Source organism: Equus quagga, chromosome 12 (assembly GCF_021613505.1).
Source record: "Equus quagga isolate Etosha38 chromosome 12, UCLA_HA_Equagga_1.0, whole genome shotgun sequence".
Taxonomy (NCBI): Eukaryota; Metazoa; Chordata; class Mammalia; order Perissodactyla; family Equidae; genus Equus; species Equus quagga.
In genome coordinates this window covers 89,208,221-89,228,401 of record NC_060278.1, presented here as the reverse complement: position 1 = coordinate 89,228,401, position 20,181 = coordinate 89,208,221, and the positions used below count along the sequence as shown (strand labels likewise).

The window sequence follows — 20,181 nt, the reverse complement described above, 5'->3', positions numbered from 1 at the left end:
CTGGGGCCAGCCCAGTGGTGCAGCAGTTAAGTGCCCACGTTCCGCTTTGGCAGCTCGGGGTTCACCAGTTCAATCCTGGGTGTGGACATAGCACTGCTTGGCAAGCCATGCTGTGGTAGGCGTCCCACGTATAAAGTAGAGGAAGATGGGCATGGATGTTAGCTCAGGGCCAGTCTTCCTCAGCAAAAAGAGGAGGATTGGCAGCAGATGTTACCTCAGGGCTAATCTTCCTAAAAAAAAAAGTTAAAAATAATGATCACTGTAGCTATGTAAATTGAACATCAATAAAGCTGTTTAAATTTTTTTAAAAAGGATTACTTTAGCTGTGGAGAGAATAGGTTAGAGAGGAGTAAAAGAGGAAAGGCAGGGAGACCAGTTAAACTATGACAACAGGCCAGGCAAGAGATAATGATAGCTTGGTGCTGGGTGCTGTTGGGGGATGGAATGAAGTAGCTGGAGATAGATGGGAGTATTTTGGAAGTAGACTCTGTCAGACCTGCTGATGGGTTGGATGTGGAGGTGATAGGAGAGTGAGCTGTCAAGGACAACTCAGAGGTTTTAGTCATATTTCACTTAACTCTTAAAATCAACTTTTTGATTTTAGTCAAAAATGATAAGTGGTAATATCCTTGTTTTATAGATAGGGAACCAAGGCTCAGAAAGTTAAAGAAACTTGACCCAATTCTATATCCAGTAAGCATCAGAGCCATGATTTGAACCCAGTTGCATTCTTTCCGTTATGCCATGCTACCTCCACATGAGTTAATCCTGTCAGTGTTGGTGTGTCCCATTCACAGTCTGAAAAGCATCGTTGGAATTGGCGTTGGAGCTGGAGCTTACATCCTCAGCAAGTTTGCAGTAAGTACCTGGAGGATTAGTCTCGACACCCTGAGGCACTGCTTGGGTCACAGCTCTTATTGCTGTGTTAAGTGACCAGGTTTTCTTGCGGGTCTCATGTCAGTTTTCCTGTGAGTTCTGTCAGCTCTCTGCATATAGGTTTGTATAAAAGCCTTGCTTTGAATTTATAGTACCTGAAAAATCACAAATGAGGGCAGTACATCATCAGTAAAGAGTAATTGTTAGAGGACACTTATGATGGAATTTTGTACAGCCGTTAAAATTTTGTAAGAAGAGCTTGTAATGATATGCGATTCGCATATCCTATAACGTCAACAACAGAGTTAGAATACAGATTCATGTAGTTTGTCGTAGTGATAGGAAAGGACTGGAAGGAAATACACCAAAGTATTACCGGGGATTGATGTTGTGTGGTAAGATCATAGGAGATTTTACCTTCTGTTTTTTATCACTTCTCCGTTTCTTAGGTTTTCTACAGTGAGCATAATCAGTGTAATCACAGGGGGAAAAGTAAGTTAGAGAGTTTTGAGTTTACATAGAAATGTTCCTGTTGATTTTTCTTTAAGGAACTGTTTTTCAGATGCCTCTAGGTGATAGGATAGTCTTCTGGGGGTGGTATCACCTATTCATATGGTTTCAAAAAAGAACCTTCAGGAGCCCCTATTGGGAACAAAGGTCTATGAGTGTGAAGTAGCCAGTCTAAGCCTCAGCAGCTGCTGATGCCAGGTAGCTCCAAGGGCACCTCCGCAGCAGGGAAGACCCGCCATGAGCTTAACAACTACAGAGACACCAGGTGCCTTCCTCTGCTGTAGAAATGAAAAGCATGTCTCCCTCGTAGATCCTTGTAAGGCAAGATCATTTGATAGCAATTTAAGAAACTGGTTTTCCAGATGCTAAGTCAGATTTAAAGAGCTCTTTCTCCAGATATCCTCCCTAGCACCTCTCTGAAATCTTACTTGCAAATCTGAGGCATTGAGGCATAGTAAGAATTGATGAACCATGCTGCAACATTTTTAGAAGAATACCGGGAGTGGAACTTTCATACTGTTGTCTTTGTCTCGTATTTCAGCTCAATCATCCAGAGCTTGTGGAAGGCCTTGTACTCATTAACATTGACCCGTGTGCTAAAGGCTGGATTGACTGGGCAGCTTCCAAAGTAAGCACCAAATCGTGTCCATTGGCTCATCGCTTGGTCCCTTCTCAGAATGGCTTGTCTGTCTTATTTTTGTTTTTTTCATCAAGGTGTATACAGTTAAGGGCAAGAAGTTTTAAGTATACAGCTTGACGAATGTTTCTGTATGTAATCACCACCCAGTATACAGAATTCAGTATACAGAATATTTCCAGCTCTGAGGATTCCCTGGTGCCTTTCCCTTAATTAATACTTCCTCTCCTTCCGGAAATAATTGTCTGACTCTGACTTCTGTCACCATAGATTGGTTTAATCTATTCTTAAACTTCACATAAATGGAAGAATAGAATATATATTCTTTTGTGTCTAGCTTCTTTTCATTCATCGTCTGTGAGTCTCATTCATATTGTGTGTAGCAGTAGTTCTTTTTAACTGTTTTGTAGCCTATTGTGTGAGTACACACAATGAGTTGTTTGTTTTTCGACTATTATGAATAAAGCTCCTGTGCGCGTCCTTTTACACGTCTTTCAGTAGACACACACATTCGTTTCTCTTGGGCCGGGACCTAGGAGTGGAACTGCTGGGTCAGAGGGCAGTCGTGTGTTTAGCTTTGGTAGAGACCGCCAGTCCTCCGTAGCGCTTGGCCAGTTTGCACACCAGCACTGCATGAAAGTTCCAGTCGTTCCACATCCTCACCGACATTTGATAGTTAGTCCTTTTAATTTTGTAAAAGATGAATAGTTTTATTTGTAATATTAGTTTTTTATATGGAACCCATCACTTAAATAGCTTTAGTTATTAAAAAATGATTTTTAATTGTACTATCTTTTCAATTTTAATCTATGCTTATGGGTAAATAATGTTGGGGTTTAATTTGCATTTCCTTAAGGGCCCATGATGTCCAGCACTTTCTTTAAAACTGGCCATTTGAATATCTTTTTGGAAGTGACTGTTCATGTCTCTTGCCTCCCCCCCCCCCCCCCGCCTTTTTTTAAATTGTGTGTTGGTCTCTTTTTTTAATTGATGTATGAGAGTTCTTTACATGGTCTGCCTAGGAATCCTTTGCTGAGTACATGTAAATACCTTCTCCCAATCTGTGGTTTGCATTTGTACTCTTTTCATGAGTGAAATGAATGAATTAATCACTCTCTTCAGTGAACCCAAATAGTTTATTTGTGCTACTGCTCCCAAAGACACACAGATTATAGATGTTTGCTGTCTGAAAAATGAAGATATTTGCTATCTAGTTGGAACTTGCTATCCGGATGGAATGCTGTCTAAAATCTGTTCAAAGAGATAGGAAACTACAGGGGTGTGCTAATGACTTTACAAATATAAGTAATCCCAGCAACAACCAGAGTGAAAGAGGGAGTAAGGGGAAAAGCATTATATTATATTCTATTTGCATTGAACTCTCCCATGCTAAAAAGTAATTCACTGGGTTTTTTTGTTTGTTTGTTTGTTTTTTGAGGAAGATTAGCCCTGACCTAACTGCTGCCAATCCTCCTCTTTTTGCTGAGGAAGACTTGTCCTGAGCTAACATCCATGCTCATCTTCCTCTACTTTATACGTGGGACACCTGCCATAGCATGGCTTTTGCCAAGCGGTGCCATGTCCGCAGCCAGGATCTGAACCAGCGAACCCCAGGCCACTGAAGCAGAATGTGTGCACTTAACTGCTGCACCACTGGCTGGCCCCTAATTCACTGTTTAAAATTGGGATACAACCATAGAATGGAATACTATGCACCCAAAAAATTATTTGGTTATTTAAGGAAATGAGAAAATTGTCATGTTTAAAAAACAGACATAAAACTTTGTATGTCCCAGTATTGTTAAATACATATATGCGTGAGAAAAGAGAGAAAATAATTTGTTACCAGCAGTTACATCTTTGGCTGGTAGCATTACAAATTATTTTTATTTTCTTTTTCATATTCTGTGTTTTCCTAATTTTCTACAATAAGCATGTATTGCTTTTATGATTATTTTAAAATATTAAAATATTCCATCTACCAGCAGACCAAATTCTAAAAAATTTATTCATCCCTCCCCACATTTAAATTCTGGAGAAACGATGCGCAGGGGAGGAAGAACTTTCCTCTGCCTTCCAGGTCCTTCTGGCTGGTCTGAGAATCAATTGATGTGAGACAGAATAACAACTGAAAATGAAACAAGGTTTGATTTGTTTGTATAACGTGTATTCATGGGAGAAACCCAGGAAAACTGGGAAACTTACCAAAACGACCAAAGCCACCACCTTAAATACCATCTTCAGCTAAAGACAAAGGAGGATGTTTGGGGTCGTGGTCTGGGACTTCAAAGGGGAGGAAGGCAACTTACATGGAGATGAAAAAGCAAATGTTTGGTAAACAAATGTTTGCTGGGCCATCTATAGACAGTGTGACCAGAGAGAGAACTTTGATAAATGTTTAGGGCTTAGCAAGGCTCCTCCCAGCCTACCATACCCAGAGTTATCTATGGTGACGGCCTGTCCTGAAACAGACCTTCTATCTTGAATTCTTTTATTTAGGCAGGGGGCAGGTCAGAGTTTCTTTGGGAGTCTTTTGTTCTTAAAGATAATCAAGGCAAAGAGACACATTTTGGGGTGGGAGACATTCTGATCCCCCACAGTTTCATACCCTAGCTTTGGATGAACTGTGTTAACAATGCTGTTGCCAAATGCTGTGGAAATTCTTTTTTACAACCTGACTTATTTAAAATTTGTTCTAATTCCTATCTAGTATGATAGGAATTAAACCTTACCTGAACACTGTCAGTAACATGTAACAACTTAAAATTCTGATAAAATTTCAGAATGACCTTATGAGTATTAAACACTAAATGAGATTGGTTATTAAATTCTAATTATCTTTATAACTTGGGGATCACTGATAACCCATGTGGAGATTTCTGGACTTCTTTCTGATTAATCTTTCCGAGACTGTGTGATCCTCCTCCACCCCTATCCATGTCTGTCTCTCTCCTCTCCTCCATCCCCACCCCTGACTCAGCACTTCACTCTGTTCTGAGTCAGCAGTAGGAATTGAGCATAAAACCAAGGAAGAAGGCTTAAGGAGAATCAGCAGTGTAATTTGAGTTGGAAATTTTTCTGAAAATAGACGAACAGTCTACAGATCTGTGCAGATTGCTGCATTTATTAGACTGTGAGATGCATCATTTTGAAGTAGGAAAAATTAGGAGAAAAATGTTCAAAACACAAGAACATTCTGTAAACATAGCTATTTCCTCCCACTCCCTGAGCTGAAGATAGCAAAAACTGGAGGAAAGGAAAAAAAATTGTTTTTTTCTCTTAGGTGGCTTGGGAGTGGTTGTAAGTTGATCCTTATTAGCCGTAAATCCAGTGTAAATGCAGAAATACAGCCAGGAATGAAGTGGCTAATAGCCGTGAGTTCTAAGTCACCAGTTTTCAAAGAAGGAATGGCCAGCATTTCTTCCAGCTGCCTTTTTCAAAACAGGCTATATTAACCTGGAAGGGAGACTTTTTGTTTTTTTTCTGACTTGTTTCTTGTTCTCGTGTCTCTTGAAACCACCATCTCAAGAAAATGTGTGACACTGAGTTGTGTTTTTGTTTGTTGAAGGTCAACATATACAATAAAGTACATTAATCTTAAGTGGACAGCTTGATAAATTTTTGTATATGCTTACTCCCTTGACACAGAGTTTTTATCTTTTTAGCTCTCCGGCTTGACAACCAATGTTGTGGACATTATTTTGGCTCATCACTTTGGGCAGGTAAGTGCCTATTACACCTAGGAGAGCTGTGTTTATTGGCTTGCACTGAAAGCCTTGTTTACCTCAGGAAGGAAGAGGTGCCGTAGAATTCACCTGATCCTAGTGGTAACACTTCTAGTGCAGTGCGAGATGCATGTGGCTCAGCAAAGGCCGGTCTTAGGGGAGAGGCATTAACTCAGTGCCACATGGCTCTTAGCATTTGGAGAGATGAGAGGAGGCAGCGCTCAGCCCCCCCCAACCTGTTCCCTGTAAGCAGCATGCCATCTGTTAATGTTTGACAACATCACAAACCTCACCAAACATCTTTAGAGCCATAATGAGGTCTGGGAAAGGCTTCACAGAAACAGAAATTTCAGAGAAAAAAGAAACCATGAAATGTTAGTGCTGAAAGAACCATAGACATTATTTTGTTCAATCCTCATGATTTACTGGTGAGAAAACTGAAGTCTACAGAGGAAATGATGGTTATATGGATAATTATTGGGTGGGAGAGGGGAGCCCAGTTCTCTTTTCAGAGGGAAAAGTGAGTTGGATCATGTGTTTCTGGTGCCAATTACAATGTGTGTTTTTCCCCACACCACTAAGCAAGTCTCAGATACCAGCTGGGTGTCCTACAATTCACCTCAATTCTGACACTGTCTACCTGGTGATAGTGTCAGCTCCCACAGGTTAATGGCTCAGTCCTACAGGACTGACACCCACCCACCTCCCTCCGCCTTCAGATGCCAATCGCAAGTCCATGTTGTCACCCGTGCTTCTGGACTGACCAGCTGTAGATCGGAGGTTCCAACGACCCTCTCGTTAGGTTTGATTGATTTTGCTATAGCGGCTCACAGAACTCAGAGAAACATTTTACTTACTAGATTACCAGTTTGTTATGTATAAAAGGATATAACTCAGAAACAACCAGATGATAGAGATGCATAGGGCAAGGTATGTAGAAAGGGGCCCCGAGCTTCTGTGATCTCTTGGAGCTTGCCAGAACCTCCACGTGTTCACCAACCCGGAAGCTCTCCAAACCCTGTCCTTTTAGGTTTTTATGGAGGCTTCATTGCATAGCCATGGTTGATTAAATCGTTAACCATTGGTGACTGAGCTCAATCTCCAACCCCTCCCCACTCTCCCCAGGTGGGACTGGAAGTTCCAACCCTCTAATCACTTGGTTGGGTTAGGTCCTGACTTACTTAGGTGCTTTCCAAAAGTCCCCTCATTAACATAACAAGACACTTTAAAGGCTCTCATATCTTTGGAAATTCTAAGGGTTTTAGGAGCTCTGTGCCAGGAACTGGGACAAAGACCAAATATGTATTTCTTATTGTAAATCACAGTATCGCAGATGACCTATGAAGGGGTGAGGGAATAAATGAGCAATGAGGCTGTGGGGCTGTGAGGTGTCTGGAGTGGGAAGATGAAAACAATGTAAGTAGGAGTAATGCACATCCAACTTCAGTCTGTGTGATTAATTTTAAATATTATTGGAAGGAAAATGGTAGATGAGAAAACTAGCATTTATTGAGTACTCATGTGTAAAGCACTTTGATAAGTGCTTTAAGGGACAAACTCAGTTATTTTTCACATGGTTTTATTAAACTTATTTTAGGATGGAGAAACTGAGGACCAGAGACGTGCCACTGTTATCCAGAGAGCAAGTGATGGAGCTGACACTTTGTTACAGAACCAAAGTGGGTTAGCTTCCTGGCAAGTTAAAATCAGAGCCTCCGCCAGAAGTAGTTGTCACACAAAGTAGAGTTCATTTGTAGCAAATAGGAGACCACGCAGAATCATTTACAAAGTCATGGCTCTCCCTGAACAAAGGGAAGCAGGTGTCTTTTATTTTGGGTGGGGAGTGAATATTTAAAAGGGAAGTTTTGTCATCATGTGTAGAGACGGGTCTTGGCTGGCGCAGGTGCAGTCTGCAAATCTGTCCTCACGTGGTATTAGTATTAAGGTGGAGTAAAGGGCATCTTTTGGTCATCTCCCGGCCATCTGCGCAAGTGCTGCTCTTGCAGTGGGACTTGATCTGGTTCAGGCTGGTTGATGCTGGTATTTCTTCCCACTGAGGCTCTGAAAACAACCGTGAGGGAGTGCTAAGCACCTTTAAACTTCCTTCAAGCTGCTTAGGGAATGCACTGGTGACAGTTTGAATCCAGGTCAGCTAACTCCAAAGTTCATAGTCTTTCTTTTCTTTTATTTAGGTTATATTTTATCAGGGTTACAAATTCACATGTATTTAGAGTAGAGAAGTTCTGCAGGGCTTGTTACAAAGAATCTGCCACCCACCCATTTCCTGCTTCTTAAAGGTAACCTACTTTAATTCTTTTAGCCAATTCTTTTGGGTTTTGTTTCCATATTGCTCTCTCTTTAATTGGGGGTATAACTTACATAGAGTAAAGGACATCAATCATAAGTGCATCTCAGTGACTTCTTATATACATATACTCTCATATAACCACCACCAAATCAAGATAGAGAACACTGCCATCAAAAGGTTCCCTCCTACCCTTTCCTACTTCTAATCCCCCTCCCCAAACAAAGTATTCAGTGTTCTGTTAGCCCTATAGATTTGTTTGCCTGTCCTTGGCCTTCGTATAAATGCAGTCACACAGTGTCCACTCTTCTGAGTCTGGCTTCTTTTGCTCAACGTATTGTCTTTGAGATTCATCCATGTCATTCTGTGTATCAGTAGTTCATTCTTTTTTGTTACTGTGAGCAGTCCATTGTGTTAATGTACCACAGATTATTTATTCACCTAGGAACATTTGAGTTGTTTCTAGTTTGGGGTTTTTTTGTTTTTGTTTTTTTACTATTATGAATAAAGCTCCTATGAATATTCTCATACATGTCTTTTTGGATGTATGCAGTCAATTCTCTTTGCCTCCATCTCTCTAAATATGCATCTGTTTCCACCTGTTGATTTTTCGGTTGTAGGCATTATCTTTTGGCATTTCATTATGGAAGACGATTTCACTCACTGTCTCTCACACACATACCTGACTCCATGACACACATTTGTATTTTCTACCACTCCACTCCATCCTCCCAATACAGCATAATTTGGATTAGATCAATTTCCAGTTTACACTATCATGCTGTGTAAATGCCATTCAGAGCTGAGCCATGACTACTTTCTTTTTCTGTGTAGCATTTCACCTTTGCCAGCTGACAGTGTTAGAAATTGTAAATAAAGGACACTGGAGGGACACTGCAAGGTGACAGTGGCAGGAGGGCACTTTCTTTCCAGGTTCTGGCTTTTTTTTTTTTTTTAAATAGCACACATCTTAAGTTTTGTTTTATTTTTTTAAGATTGGCTCTGAGCTAACATCTGTTGCCAGTCTTTTTTCTTCTTCTTCTTCTCCCCAAAATCCCCCCCCAGTACATAGTTGTATATTCTAGTTGTAGGTCCTTCTAGTTCTGCCATGTGGGGCCCCGCCTGAGCATGGCTTGATGAGCAGCACTGGGGCCGCAGCAGCGAAACCCCAGGCTGCTGAAGTGGAGCTCACGAACTTAACCCCTCGGCCACAGGGCCGGCCCCTTTTTTTAATTTAGCACAGGAGTCGATCTGAATAGAGAAGACTTGGTGACACTCATCTCAGCAGCCTTCAGGTCACACTTTCTCTGTCCTGTGGGCTGTTTCTGCAGGGTTCAGCCTGGAGACAGAAACCACACAGTTTGAGCACAAAAAATTTAAAATAAAATGTTAACTAGTAAAAGGTACTTTACTTCTCAAAGGGATAAGAGAGGACTCTGAGGGGTCCTAAAGTAGCAGATGGAAAACAGTAGCTACTACTTCTAAGCTGAGGGAGTGTGGACACAAGGAACTAAGTTAAGCCCCCACCACCAAACCAAGAGTTGGCCTCTCTGAAGAAGTCACAGTTTCCACAGAAACAGAACCGGCCGGTAGTGAAGAAACTTGCCAGAGGGTGAGGGCCGGAACTGGCCCATAGAGCCAATCACCAGAGGGAGACATTTGTCTAAAGTAAGGTGTGAGCTGCTGCAGAAGCTGCAGTTGGGTGGGGAAGTGTGGGCCGAGGGTGCGACTGTGGCTTGTCTTCGAGGATTCCTGCACCTTGAGCCATTGGCTTCTGTGCTCAGTTTTTAAAAGGACTGGCAAAGGGACAATGTGTATGCAGTCTAGCTCCAGAATTACAAAGGATGGTGGATCTGAGGCTGAGAAACCAGAAATTGATACCTAGTGCAGGTGCTTTGCCCAAATGGCTGGGGATCCCTGGCTGTCTGTGCATGTGTAATAAGGGAGGATGGCTAAAAGGCCTGTGGGCACCAGGTGACGCTTATCACTGTGGGCCATTTCCTTGGAGAACCGCTGATGTCAACAACTTTAGGTCTTTTCTCTAAGACTAGTCAGATTCCCCAGATAAGCTTTGAGGTTACACACCAGACATGAATGTTAGTATTCTTGGAACCAAGTGCAGCAAAGGATGGAGGGCCTCAGCATTCAGACTTGAAATGCTCACTTAGCCCTCCTCTTTTCAGTATGGTGTATCTACTACCGTCTGGGCTTGTGGTCTCCCAGGTCAAAGACCTTCTATTTTTATCATTTCCAGAGTGTAAACCTTTGGAATTCGCCTGGGGTGGGAAAAGGGAAGTCCCCCAGAATGCAAGGGAGGGATCTGGAGCTCTGACTGCTTTTTGCTTTTTTCTCATTGGACCATAGGTGCAGATAATTCGAATTATCATAGTCCGTGGTTCATGATACACCCTCATCATTGGTTCATGCATAGCCTTCTTTTTTTTTTTTTTATAAGATTGGCACCTGAGCTAACAACTGTTGCCCATCTTCTCTTTTTTTCTTTCTGCTTTTTCTCCCCAAATCCCCCCAATACATAGTTGTATATTTTTAGTTGTGGCTCCTTCTAGATGTGGCACGTGGAACGCCGCCTCAGCGTGGCCTGATGAGTGGTGTCATGTCCGCGCCCAGGATCCGAACCAGCGAGACCCTGGGCTGCCGCAGTGGAGCGCGAGAACTTAACCACTCGGCCACGGGACCGGGCCCCATAGCCTTCTTTTATTTAGTTGGTTAGCTAGTTATTTTTAGTAATATAATAAGTACCCAAGAACCCTGAGAAAACCATCATCTTTTGTCAGTCCTTTGTTTTCCTTTATGACAATCTTACTGCATCTATATGTAGTCTTTAAAATTATATACATATTTATAATTATAAAAGCATTTTATGCTGAAGTAATTTGGGGGACTTTTTTCACTTAAAATTGCTAAGATTCATCCATATTATTGCTGGATGACCATAAACAGTTTTGTACGTGCCCTGTGTTGTACAAAAGTCTCTCTTGGGTCTACAATTAGGAGTGCAACTTCTGGGTCTGAACTGTTCATATATCATAAAATTCATGCTTTTAAAGGGTACAATTCAGTGGTTTTTAGTATATTTACAGAGTTATGCAGCCATCACACTAATGCCAGAACATTTTCATCACCCCAAAAGCAAACCCCATATCCATTAATGGTCACTACCTATTCTCTCCCTCCCCCGCACCTGGCAACCGCTAATGTACTTTCTGTCTCTATGGATTTGCTTATTCTGGACATTTCATATAAATGGAATCATATAATATGTGGCCTTTATGTCTATTTCTTTCTCTCAGCATGTTCTTGAGGTTCATCCGTGTTGTAGCATGTATCAATACTTCATTCCTTTTTATAACTGAATAATATTTCATTGTACGGATATACTACATTTTGTCTATCTGTTCATAAATTGATGGACATTTGGGTGTTTTTCACTTTTTGACTATTATGAAAAATTTGGCTATGAACATTCATATATGGGTTTTGTATGAACATGTGTTTTTAGTTTTCTTGAGTATATACCAAGTAGGACTGGAATTGCTGGGTCACATGGTACTGTTTAACATTTTGAGAAACTGCTGGACTGTTTTCCAAAGTGGCCGCACCATTTACAATAGTACCAGCAATGCGTGACAGTTCCAGTTTCTCCACATTGTTGCCAACATTTGATGTTGTCTGTCTGGATTATAGCCATCCTGGTGGGTGTAATGATGGTCTAGTGGTTAAGATTCCACTGCTGAGGCCCAGGTTTGTTTCTGGTCAGCGAACCACACCACCCGTCTGTCGGTTGTCATAGTGTTGTCAACATGTGTGTTGCTATGATGCTGAAAGCTATGCCATCAGTATTTCAAATACCAGCTGATGTAGCACCAGAAGGTGAGAGGATGGCGTACAAAGACCGGGCGGGGTTCAGCTCTACTGTACATGGGGTCGCTAGGGAGTCAGAGTTAACTTGACGGCACTAACAAGTAGTGGGCGTGAGGTGGTATCTCATTATGGTTTTGATTTGCATTTCCCTAATGACTAACGATGTTACGTATTGGCCATTTGTGTATCTTCTTTGGAGGAATGTCTGTTAAAATCTTTTGCCCACTTTTTAGTTGAGTTATTTATCTTTTTATTATCTAGTTTTTAGTATATTTTATATATATTATCAAGAGTTTTTTATGTATTCTCTTCTCACATATATGATATGCAAAGATTTTCTTCCATTCTGTGGGTTGTCTTTTCACTTTCTTGGTGGTGTCCTTTAAAGCACAAAAGTTTTAGCGGGGGATTTGGGGAAATAAAAGCAGAAAAATAAAAGATTGGCAACAGTTGTTAGTTCAGGTGCCAATCTTAAAAAAAAATAAAGCACAAAAGTTTTTAATTTTGATGAAGTCAAATTTATCTATTTTTTCTTTTGTTGCTTGTGTTTTTAGTGTCATATCTAAGAAACTATTGCTTAATCCAATGTCACGAAGATTTGCTCCTATCCTTTCCTTTCTTTTAAGAATTTTATAGTTTTGGCTCTTACATTTAGGTCTGTGATCCATTTTGAGTTAATTTGTTGTATGTATGTGGTATGAGGTTGGAATCTGATTTCATTCTTTTGCATGTGGAAATCCAGTTGTCCCAGTAGCATTTGTTAAAAAGACTCTTCTGTGCCCATTGAATTTTCTGGGCTCCCTTGTTGAAAATCAGTTGACCATAAATGTAAAGGTATATTTTGGAACACTTTTTTGTTTGGCACCTGAGCTAACAGCTGTTGCCAATCTTTTTTTTTTTCCTTCTCCCCAAAGCTCCCCAGTACTTAGTTGTATATTATAGTTGTAGATCCTTCTGGTTGTGCTATGTGGGATGCTGCCTCAGCATGGCCTGACGAGTGGTGCTAGGTCCGTGCCCAGGATCCAAACCGGCAAAACCCTGGGCCACCGAAGTGGGCACACAAACTTAACCGCTTGGCCACGGGACTGGCCTCTGGAATACTTATTTATATCCTATTGTTATTTGTCTAGCCTTATGCCAGTATCACACTGTCTTGATTACTATATCTTTGTAGTAAGATTCTTAATTGGGAAGTATGAGTCCTCCAACTCTGTTCTTCTTTTTCAAGATTGTTTTGGCTGTTCTAGATTCCTTGCACTTCCATATGAATTTGGATCCAGCTGTCCATATCTGCAAAGAGCTAACTGGGATTTTGATAGTAATTGTGTTGAATCTATAGATCAATTTGGGGAGCATTGCTATCTTAACAATATTATTTCAATCCATGAACATGGAGTGTCTATCCATTTATTTCTCCCTTTAAATTTCTTTCAACAATGTTTTGTAGTAAAGTCTTACTCTTCTTTTTTTATATTTATTCCTAAGTATTTTATTTTGGGGGTACTATTATAAATGGATTGCTTTGTTAATTTCATTTTTAAATTGTTTATTGCTAATGTGTAGAAATACAATTAATCTTTGTATATTGATCTTGTATTCTTCAACCTTACTGAACTAATTTATTAGCTCTAATTGTTTTGTGTGGATTCCTTAGGGTTTTCTGTATACAATGTCATATCACCTGCAAATAAACATAGTTTTACTTCTTCCTTTCCAATCTGAATACCTTTTATTTCTTTTTCCTGCCTAAATAGAACTTTCTAGGCCCTGGCTAGAACCTCTAGTAAGTGTTGAATAGAAGTGATGAGAGTGGATGTCCTTGTCTTGTTTCTGATCTTACTAGGAAGGCTTCAGTCTTTCACCATTGAGTGTGATGTCAGCTGTGGATTTTTCATAGATGCCCTTTATCAGGTCGAGGCAGTTCTCTCCTATTCCTGGTTTGTTGAGTGTTTTTATCATGAAAGCGTGTTGGATTCTGTCAAATGCTTTTTCTCTGTCTCTTGAAAGATATGTGTGACTTTCGTCCTTTATTCTTTTAATGTGGTATATTATATTTATTGATTTTTGTATGTTGAACCAACCTTGCATTCCTAGGATAAATCTCACTTACTCATGGTGTATAAGCCTTTTTATGTGTTGTAGCATTTGGTTTGCTAGTATTTTGTTAAGGATTTTTGTGTCTGTCGTCATAAGGGATATTGGTGTGTAATTTTCTTATGATGTTTTTGTCTGGTTTTGGGATTAAGGTAATATTTAGCCTCATGGAATGAGTTGAGACGTATTCTCTCTTTTATTTTTCATAAGAGTTTAAGAAGAATTACTATTGATTCTTCTTTAAATGTTGGGTAGAATTCACCGTGAAGCCATCTGGGCCAAAGCTTTACTTTGTGGGAAGTTCTTATATTACTAATTTAATCTCTTTACTTGTTATAGGTCTATTCAGGTTTCTCTGTTTCTTCTTGAGACAGTTTAAGTGGTTTGTGTCTTTCTAGGAATTTGTTCATTTCATTTAGGTTATCTAATTTGTTGACATACAATTATTCCTAATATTCCCTTATAATTCTTTTTATTTCTGTAAAGCTGATAGTAATGTCTCATCTTTCATTCCTGTCTTTAGCAATTTGAGTCTTATCTCTCTCTCTCTTTTTTTTTTCGTCAGTCTAGCTGATCAATTTTTGGTTTCATTGATTTTCTCTATTCTTTTTCTATTGTCTATTTCAATTCTAATTTTTATTATTTTTTCCTTCTGCCTGCTTTAAGTTTATTCTTCTTTTTCTAGTTTCTTAAAGTGGAAAGTTCGTATGGATTTGAGATCTTTCTTCTTTTTTTATACGGGCATTTATAGCTGTAAATTTCCAGCTAAACACAGCTGTAGCTACATCCTATAACTTTTGGTATTTTCATTCATCTCAAAGTATTTTCTAATTTCCTTGTGATTTTTTCTTTGACTCATTAGTTCTTTAGGATTATGTTGTTAATTTCCTAAATTTCCTTCTATTATTGATTTCTGATTTCCTTCCAGTATGGTCAGAGGATATTCTTAATATTTCATTCCTTTTCAAATTTATTGAGACTTGTTTTAAAGATTTTATTTTTTCCTTTTTCTCCCCAAAGCCCCCCGGTACATAGTTGTATATTCTTCGTTGTGGGTCCTTCTAGGTGTGGCATGTGGGACGCTGCCTCAGCGTGGTTTGATGAGCAGTGCCATGTCCGCGCCCAGGATTCGAACCAACGAAACACTGGTCCGCCTGCAGCAGAGGGCGTGAACTTAACCACTCGGCCATGGGGCCAGCCCCTGAGACTTGTTTTATATTCTAACATATGGTCTGTCCTAGAGAATGTTCCATGTACACGTGAGAAGAATATGTATTCATTCTGCTCCTAAATGGAGTGTTCTGTAGATATCTGTTAGGTCTGGTGGTTTATAGTGATATTCAGTTCTTTATTTCCTTGTGATCTTCTGCCTGGTTATTCTATCCATTATTGTAGGATTGTATTGAATGTAGGGTATTAAAGTGACCAACTATTATTATTGCACTGTCTACTTCTCCCTTCAATTCTCTTTGATTTGCTTTATGTATTTTAATTGTTACGTCTTCCTGATGTTAGACCTTTATTAGAAATGTCAAAAACCAAACTCTGCATGCTGAATAAAACAAAGCAGAAAGATGAGTTTATTGCAAGGCTTTCACCCTGCAAACCAGGAAACTCAAGGCTATGGGAGCAATGAGTTCCGAGTTGGTCACAGACTAAGGGATTATTATGGGGTAAATGCAGAGGTTATTTGGCTTTTTCAGCAGATTAGTTGCCTAGGGGTTTTCTTTCTTATTTGGATCAGGGTTGCAGAGTCATGGGGACAAGGAAGTCCACAGATAGCGTGAACAGACTTGGCGTTTGGGGATTGGCTGGTGTCCTCTGCAGATTTCTGAGAAGAGCTGTAAATTCCTGTAAGGTTAGGTTAAGTTTCCTTTATGTACCTGCATTGGCCGTTTCCATTTTGTCCCTGACATAAGAGACTCCATTTTAGTTTAGTTCTACAAACAACTTTCAACTGATTCTCATTTGTTAGCCCCATCTTTACTCTCTGCTTGTAGAGAGAACTGGTGCTGACCGACAATTCTTGAGCCTTTCAGGCTCCTTGGTACATGTTCACTGACTTCTTTCACTCTCCCCACTGCCAGCCTAGCAACCTTGTTGAGTCTGCTAAATGAGTGATTACAGTCTTGCTTCTGCATTCCCACTTTCAAAATGTTATTGCTGTTGTCACTTTTCCTGTTGTCTTTGTCCTTATGAGTTTATGACTTAATAAAGAAATATTTTTGCTGTTATTTTTATGATTTTTCTGGAAGGAATAAAGCTATGTTTTGATTCAGCTCTTTCAATTGGACGTCTCAAAGACCATGATCTTTCCACTACATAATGCCGGGTAGAGTGGATGCTTTCCTGAAGATACAGCATGCTTGGTTTGACCTTAAAAACCAGTTCACAAAATTCCATGCTTAGTGCTCTGGGAGAGACAAAGGTAGTAACATATGGCCCTTGTTCTCCAAGAGCTCGCTCTGTGGGGAGATGAGATATACAGACATACTATTATGGCACAGGTAAACAGGGATAAGTAATAAGAGCTACCTTTCATTGAACACCTACAAATTTCAGACAGACATTTTATATGCTTTAATTCAATCTGATATGGTACCTCATAATGGGAATTGTATGATTCCCACTTTACAGGTGAAGAATGAATTGGTTTACACAAGGTCCGCAGCTAGAGACATATGGAGGGAGGAGATTTGAAGCCAGATGTGCCGACCTCTGAAGCTTTCCTCTTTCTGCCTTAGGAGAGGCACCGTGAGGGGCCTGGAGGAATTCAAAGGCAGGAGAGGTTGTCTTCCAAGGTTCCCTTCAGGAAAGGCTTAAAGGTAGAGGAGGAATCCCAGCGGGGCCCTGAAGGTTAGATCAGCTTCCACATTGTAGGTTTGGGGAGGAAGGGGGTCACTCCAGGAAGGGGGAATAGTTTGCTCAAAAGCAAAGAGGAAGGAGTTATAAGGCATATTCATGGGTCTTAAGTGACCTGCGGGGGTCTTGGTGTAGGATGCCTGCAGGAGGGTGATTAGCCAAAGCAGTTACTTCTGCAGCCTTTTCCCAGGGCCTGACGTGGAGGAATGAGGCTTTGAGGTGTTTGCGTTTGAATATGTTAGAAACACTATTTCAAATAGGGGGAAGGTAAGACCAGAATTTTAATGGTTTCTGTAAAGCAAGGACATCCTCAATATACGCACAGTGTGTGTTTAATGAAAAATGTGTGAGGTCACAGACAATGGGTTGTCACAAGGCTGAGGAGTTCATTTAAAATTTAAGCAAGCAAATGCTTGTCTTGCTTTTATTGCCTTGAAATGGACACAAATAAGGTTTTTAAACATGAATCATCTCATCTTCACTGATTAGAGGGAAAAAACACAGTGATATCCTCTTTTTTAATCTATGAAATTATCAAAAATCAAAACAAGTGGCCATTTGTACTAGTAAGGGTGTGGAGAAGCAGGTGGTATAAATGAACGAGACGGCCTCATATGTCCTGATAAGCAGTGATCTCTACCTCTACCATGTCGAGCAGACTGCAATTTGTGTTTGGAAAAAAAGGTGGACGGGGGGTACAATTTATACATAACAGCTTTGCCCAAGATGTTCCATTGGCACTTAAGCCACTTTTACCCCCTTTTATACCAATATCATTTCTTCCCTTTTTTATCTCAAACTTTGCTGCTCAAGTTCCTCTCCAGACCTTCAAGGGGGAGCTGGCTAGATCATTTCATTTCTAATTACTGTGTGCTTCGTTTATCGTTTACTTTTCTTATTGCAGTATCTTTAGCATTTGCCGCGTTTCCTCAGAGTGATTGCAATGCCCTTTAGTTTCCTAGACTCTGATCCATTTGGTTAGTTTCCAACTGTGCTCTTGGCTCGCTTCACCCACGTGGTAGTGAGAATGCAAACAAATGTTTTCCTTGTCTCTGTCTCTCTACAAGGCTTGCGGTGATCTTCACACACTTCCCTGGATTAACTGACTCTCTCACTGTTCCTGATACGTTTCTTTCTTCCAAGGCAAACATTTTCCCTTCAGCTTAAAAGTGCTTACTAGGGTGGCGGGAGAGAGTGTGCGCATATGTACGTATATGCTTATGTACAGGAGAACCTGGCACCTGGTTCTGATGGCCTCTGAGAAGGCCAGCAAGAGAGGGACCATGGGACTGTGGATGCTGGGGAGGGAGACTCATTTTCCACTGTATAGACCATTTTGTTTCTCTTATCCTTTATACCTTTAATAGTATTGGTAATGAGATTAAATAAGTGATAAATTGACTTAATAAGATATCATAAATGGAATATTAATTCCAGAATGTATATTATTAAATGATAGTATATAAATATGTAATACACTGATTACATTGGTGAAGATACAGATAAGTTAATTATACAGATTTGTGGCTGTTAAGAGAAATGTTACTTTCCATTTATTTTATACTTTACAGCTCATATAACTTTTCTTATCTAATCTTTAAAATAGCTCTGTCAGGGAGCTATTCTCTTCATTTTACAGACACTATTCTATTTTTATGAGAAATGGCAGAACATGAAAAAAACGCAAATAAGGAACTAAGGTTCCAAATGGTTAGGTGACCTAAGTCCCACAGCTAGTACCTGAATCTAAGGCTAGTGCAGTTTCCACTGTGCCAAAGGTAAGCATATTCAGAGTGTACCCTGAGTTTTTGTGCTTGACCTGGAGTTGATTACTAGCTTTTTCCATCATGATTCATTTTTTTATGGCCCCCCCCTTTTGTTTTGGTGAAGAAGATTGGCCCTGAGCTAACATCTGTTGCCAATCTTCCTCCTTTTTTTTTTCTCCCCAAAGCCTCAGCACATAGTTGTATATCCTAGTTGTAGGTCATTTTAGTTCTTCTATGTGGGATGCCACCACAGCATAGCTTGATGAAAGGTGTGTAGGTCTGTGCTCAGGATCCGAACTGGCAAACCCTGGGCTGCCGAAGCGGAGCACGTGAACTTAACCACTCAGCCAGAGGGCTAGCCCCCATCATAGATTCTTTGATGCCCTCATCCAACACAGAATATGGCACTGAACCAGTCTGATGCAAATTAAAAAGATTTCGTCCCATCAGTCTACCCTTCCATCAGTAGGCCCCAGGCTGTCCCCTCATGTCCCATCATGGGCAGGGAGCTTTGGCTTTGGGCGTTGAGAATGCAAACCAATCAAAGTAGACTTGTCCTACAGCTCAGAAGTTTACCAGTGTCTTCTTTCAATTGTTCTAGGAAGAGCTGCAGGCCAACCTGGACCTGATTCAAACCTACAGGCTGCATATTGCACAAGATATCAACCAAGAAAACCTACAGCTCTTCCTGGGTTCCTATAATGGGTACAGTTGTTTCCTATTCATTCACTTAAATGCAGGCCAAGTCTAAAAAGATCATGGACATTTAAGGGAGATGGGAAGGGGAAATAAACTACTTCTTCCAGTGTTGTGTGATGTGATTGCTTTCATGCTATTTCACCACAGTAGAAGAGGAAAGGCTTTCACACAGATATTAAACAGCTTTCAAGAAGAATGAATGAATTGAAGGCCAATTTGGGTACCTAAAATATGTACACACACAAAACACACAAGTAATTTGAGGTGGCACAGAAAAATGCATGGAGGGGAGGCAAAGGGTAGAAGGCTCGGGCCTCGATTCACTTTCTCCTCACTGATATCTTGTCATCAGGCAGGAGTAACACATGGACACTAGTAAATTCTCTTTCGTTTGTGTATTCCTAAACCCACTGTCACATCTCCCCCAGTCTCTGAGAGAGCCTGATTCTTATCTTAGGATGAGAGGTAAAAATGTTAGCTCCTTCTAGCTTTCTGGGTCATGGGAAAAGATTGAGGAAATGAGTCAGCTGTAACTTAAGGCAGAGTTACACAGCCAGTAAGGAGCAAAGCCAGGTTTTGAACCTGGTCTCTCGAGTTCCTTCCTCTAAATAACAGAGCCTCCTTATTTTTAGTTGATATCAGAAAGGTTTATTACATACTGCACTAAACTATGTTAGTTACAAGGAAAAAGTTCCCCTTCTCTTAACGAGTTTATTCCTATAAATGAGTTGGCAAATTAAACACTTAGGACTTGAGGATTTCGATAGCGTGGCTGTTGAGTTTTGCAGTTTCTTCCTTTTGGCATTCACAGAGTCCCTCAGAGTT

General features: G+C 40.4%; 1 protein-coding gene across 5 annotated transcripts in view; it reads left to right on the top strand.

Moving 5' to 3' along the window:
• Positions 1-20,181, top strand: part of NDRG3 (NDRG family member 3) — a 73,038-nt gene that overhangs the window by 39,910 nt on the left and 12,947 nt on the right. For all 5 annotated transcript variants that reach the window (XM_046679461.1, XM_046679458.1, XM_046679459.1 and 2 more), the window contains 4 exons: positions 798-858; positions 1,928-2,014; positions 5,689-5,745; positions 19,259-19,362. In XM_046679461.1, coding sequence (XP_046535417.1) covers positions 798-858; positions 1,928-2,014; positions 5,689-5,745; positions 19,259-19,362 — 309 coding nt within the window. The remainder of the gene's footprint in view (positions 1-797; positions 859-1,927; positions 2,015-5,688; positions 5,746-19,258; positions 19,363-20,181) is intronic.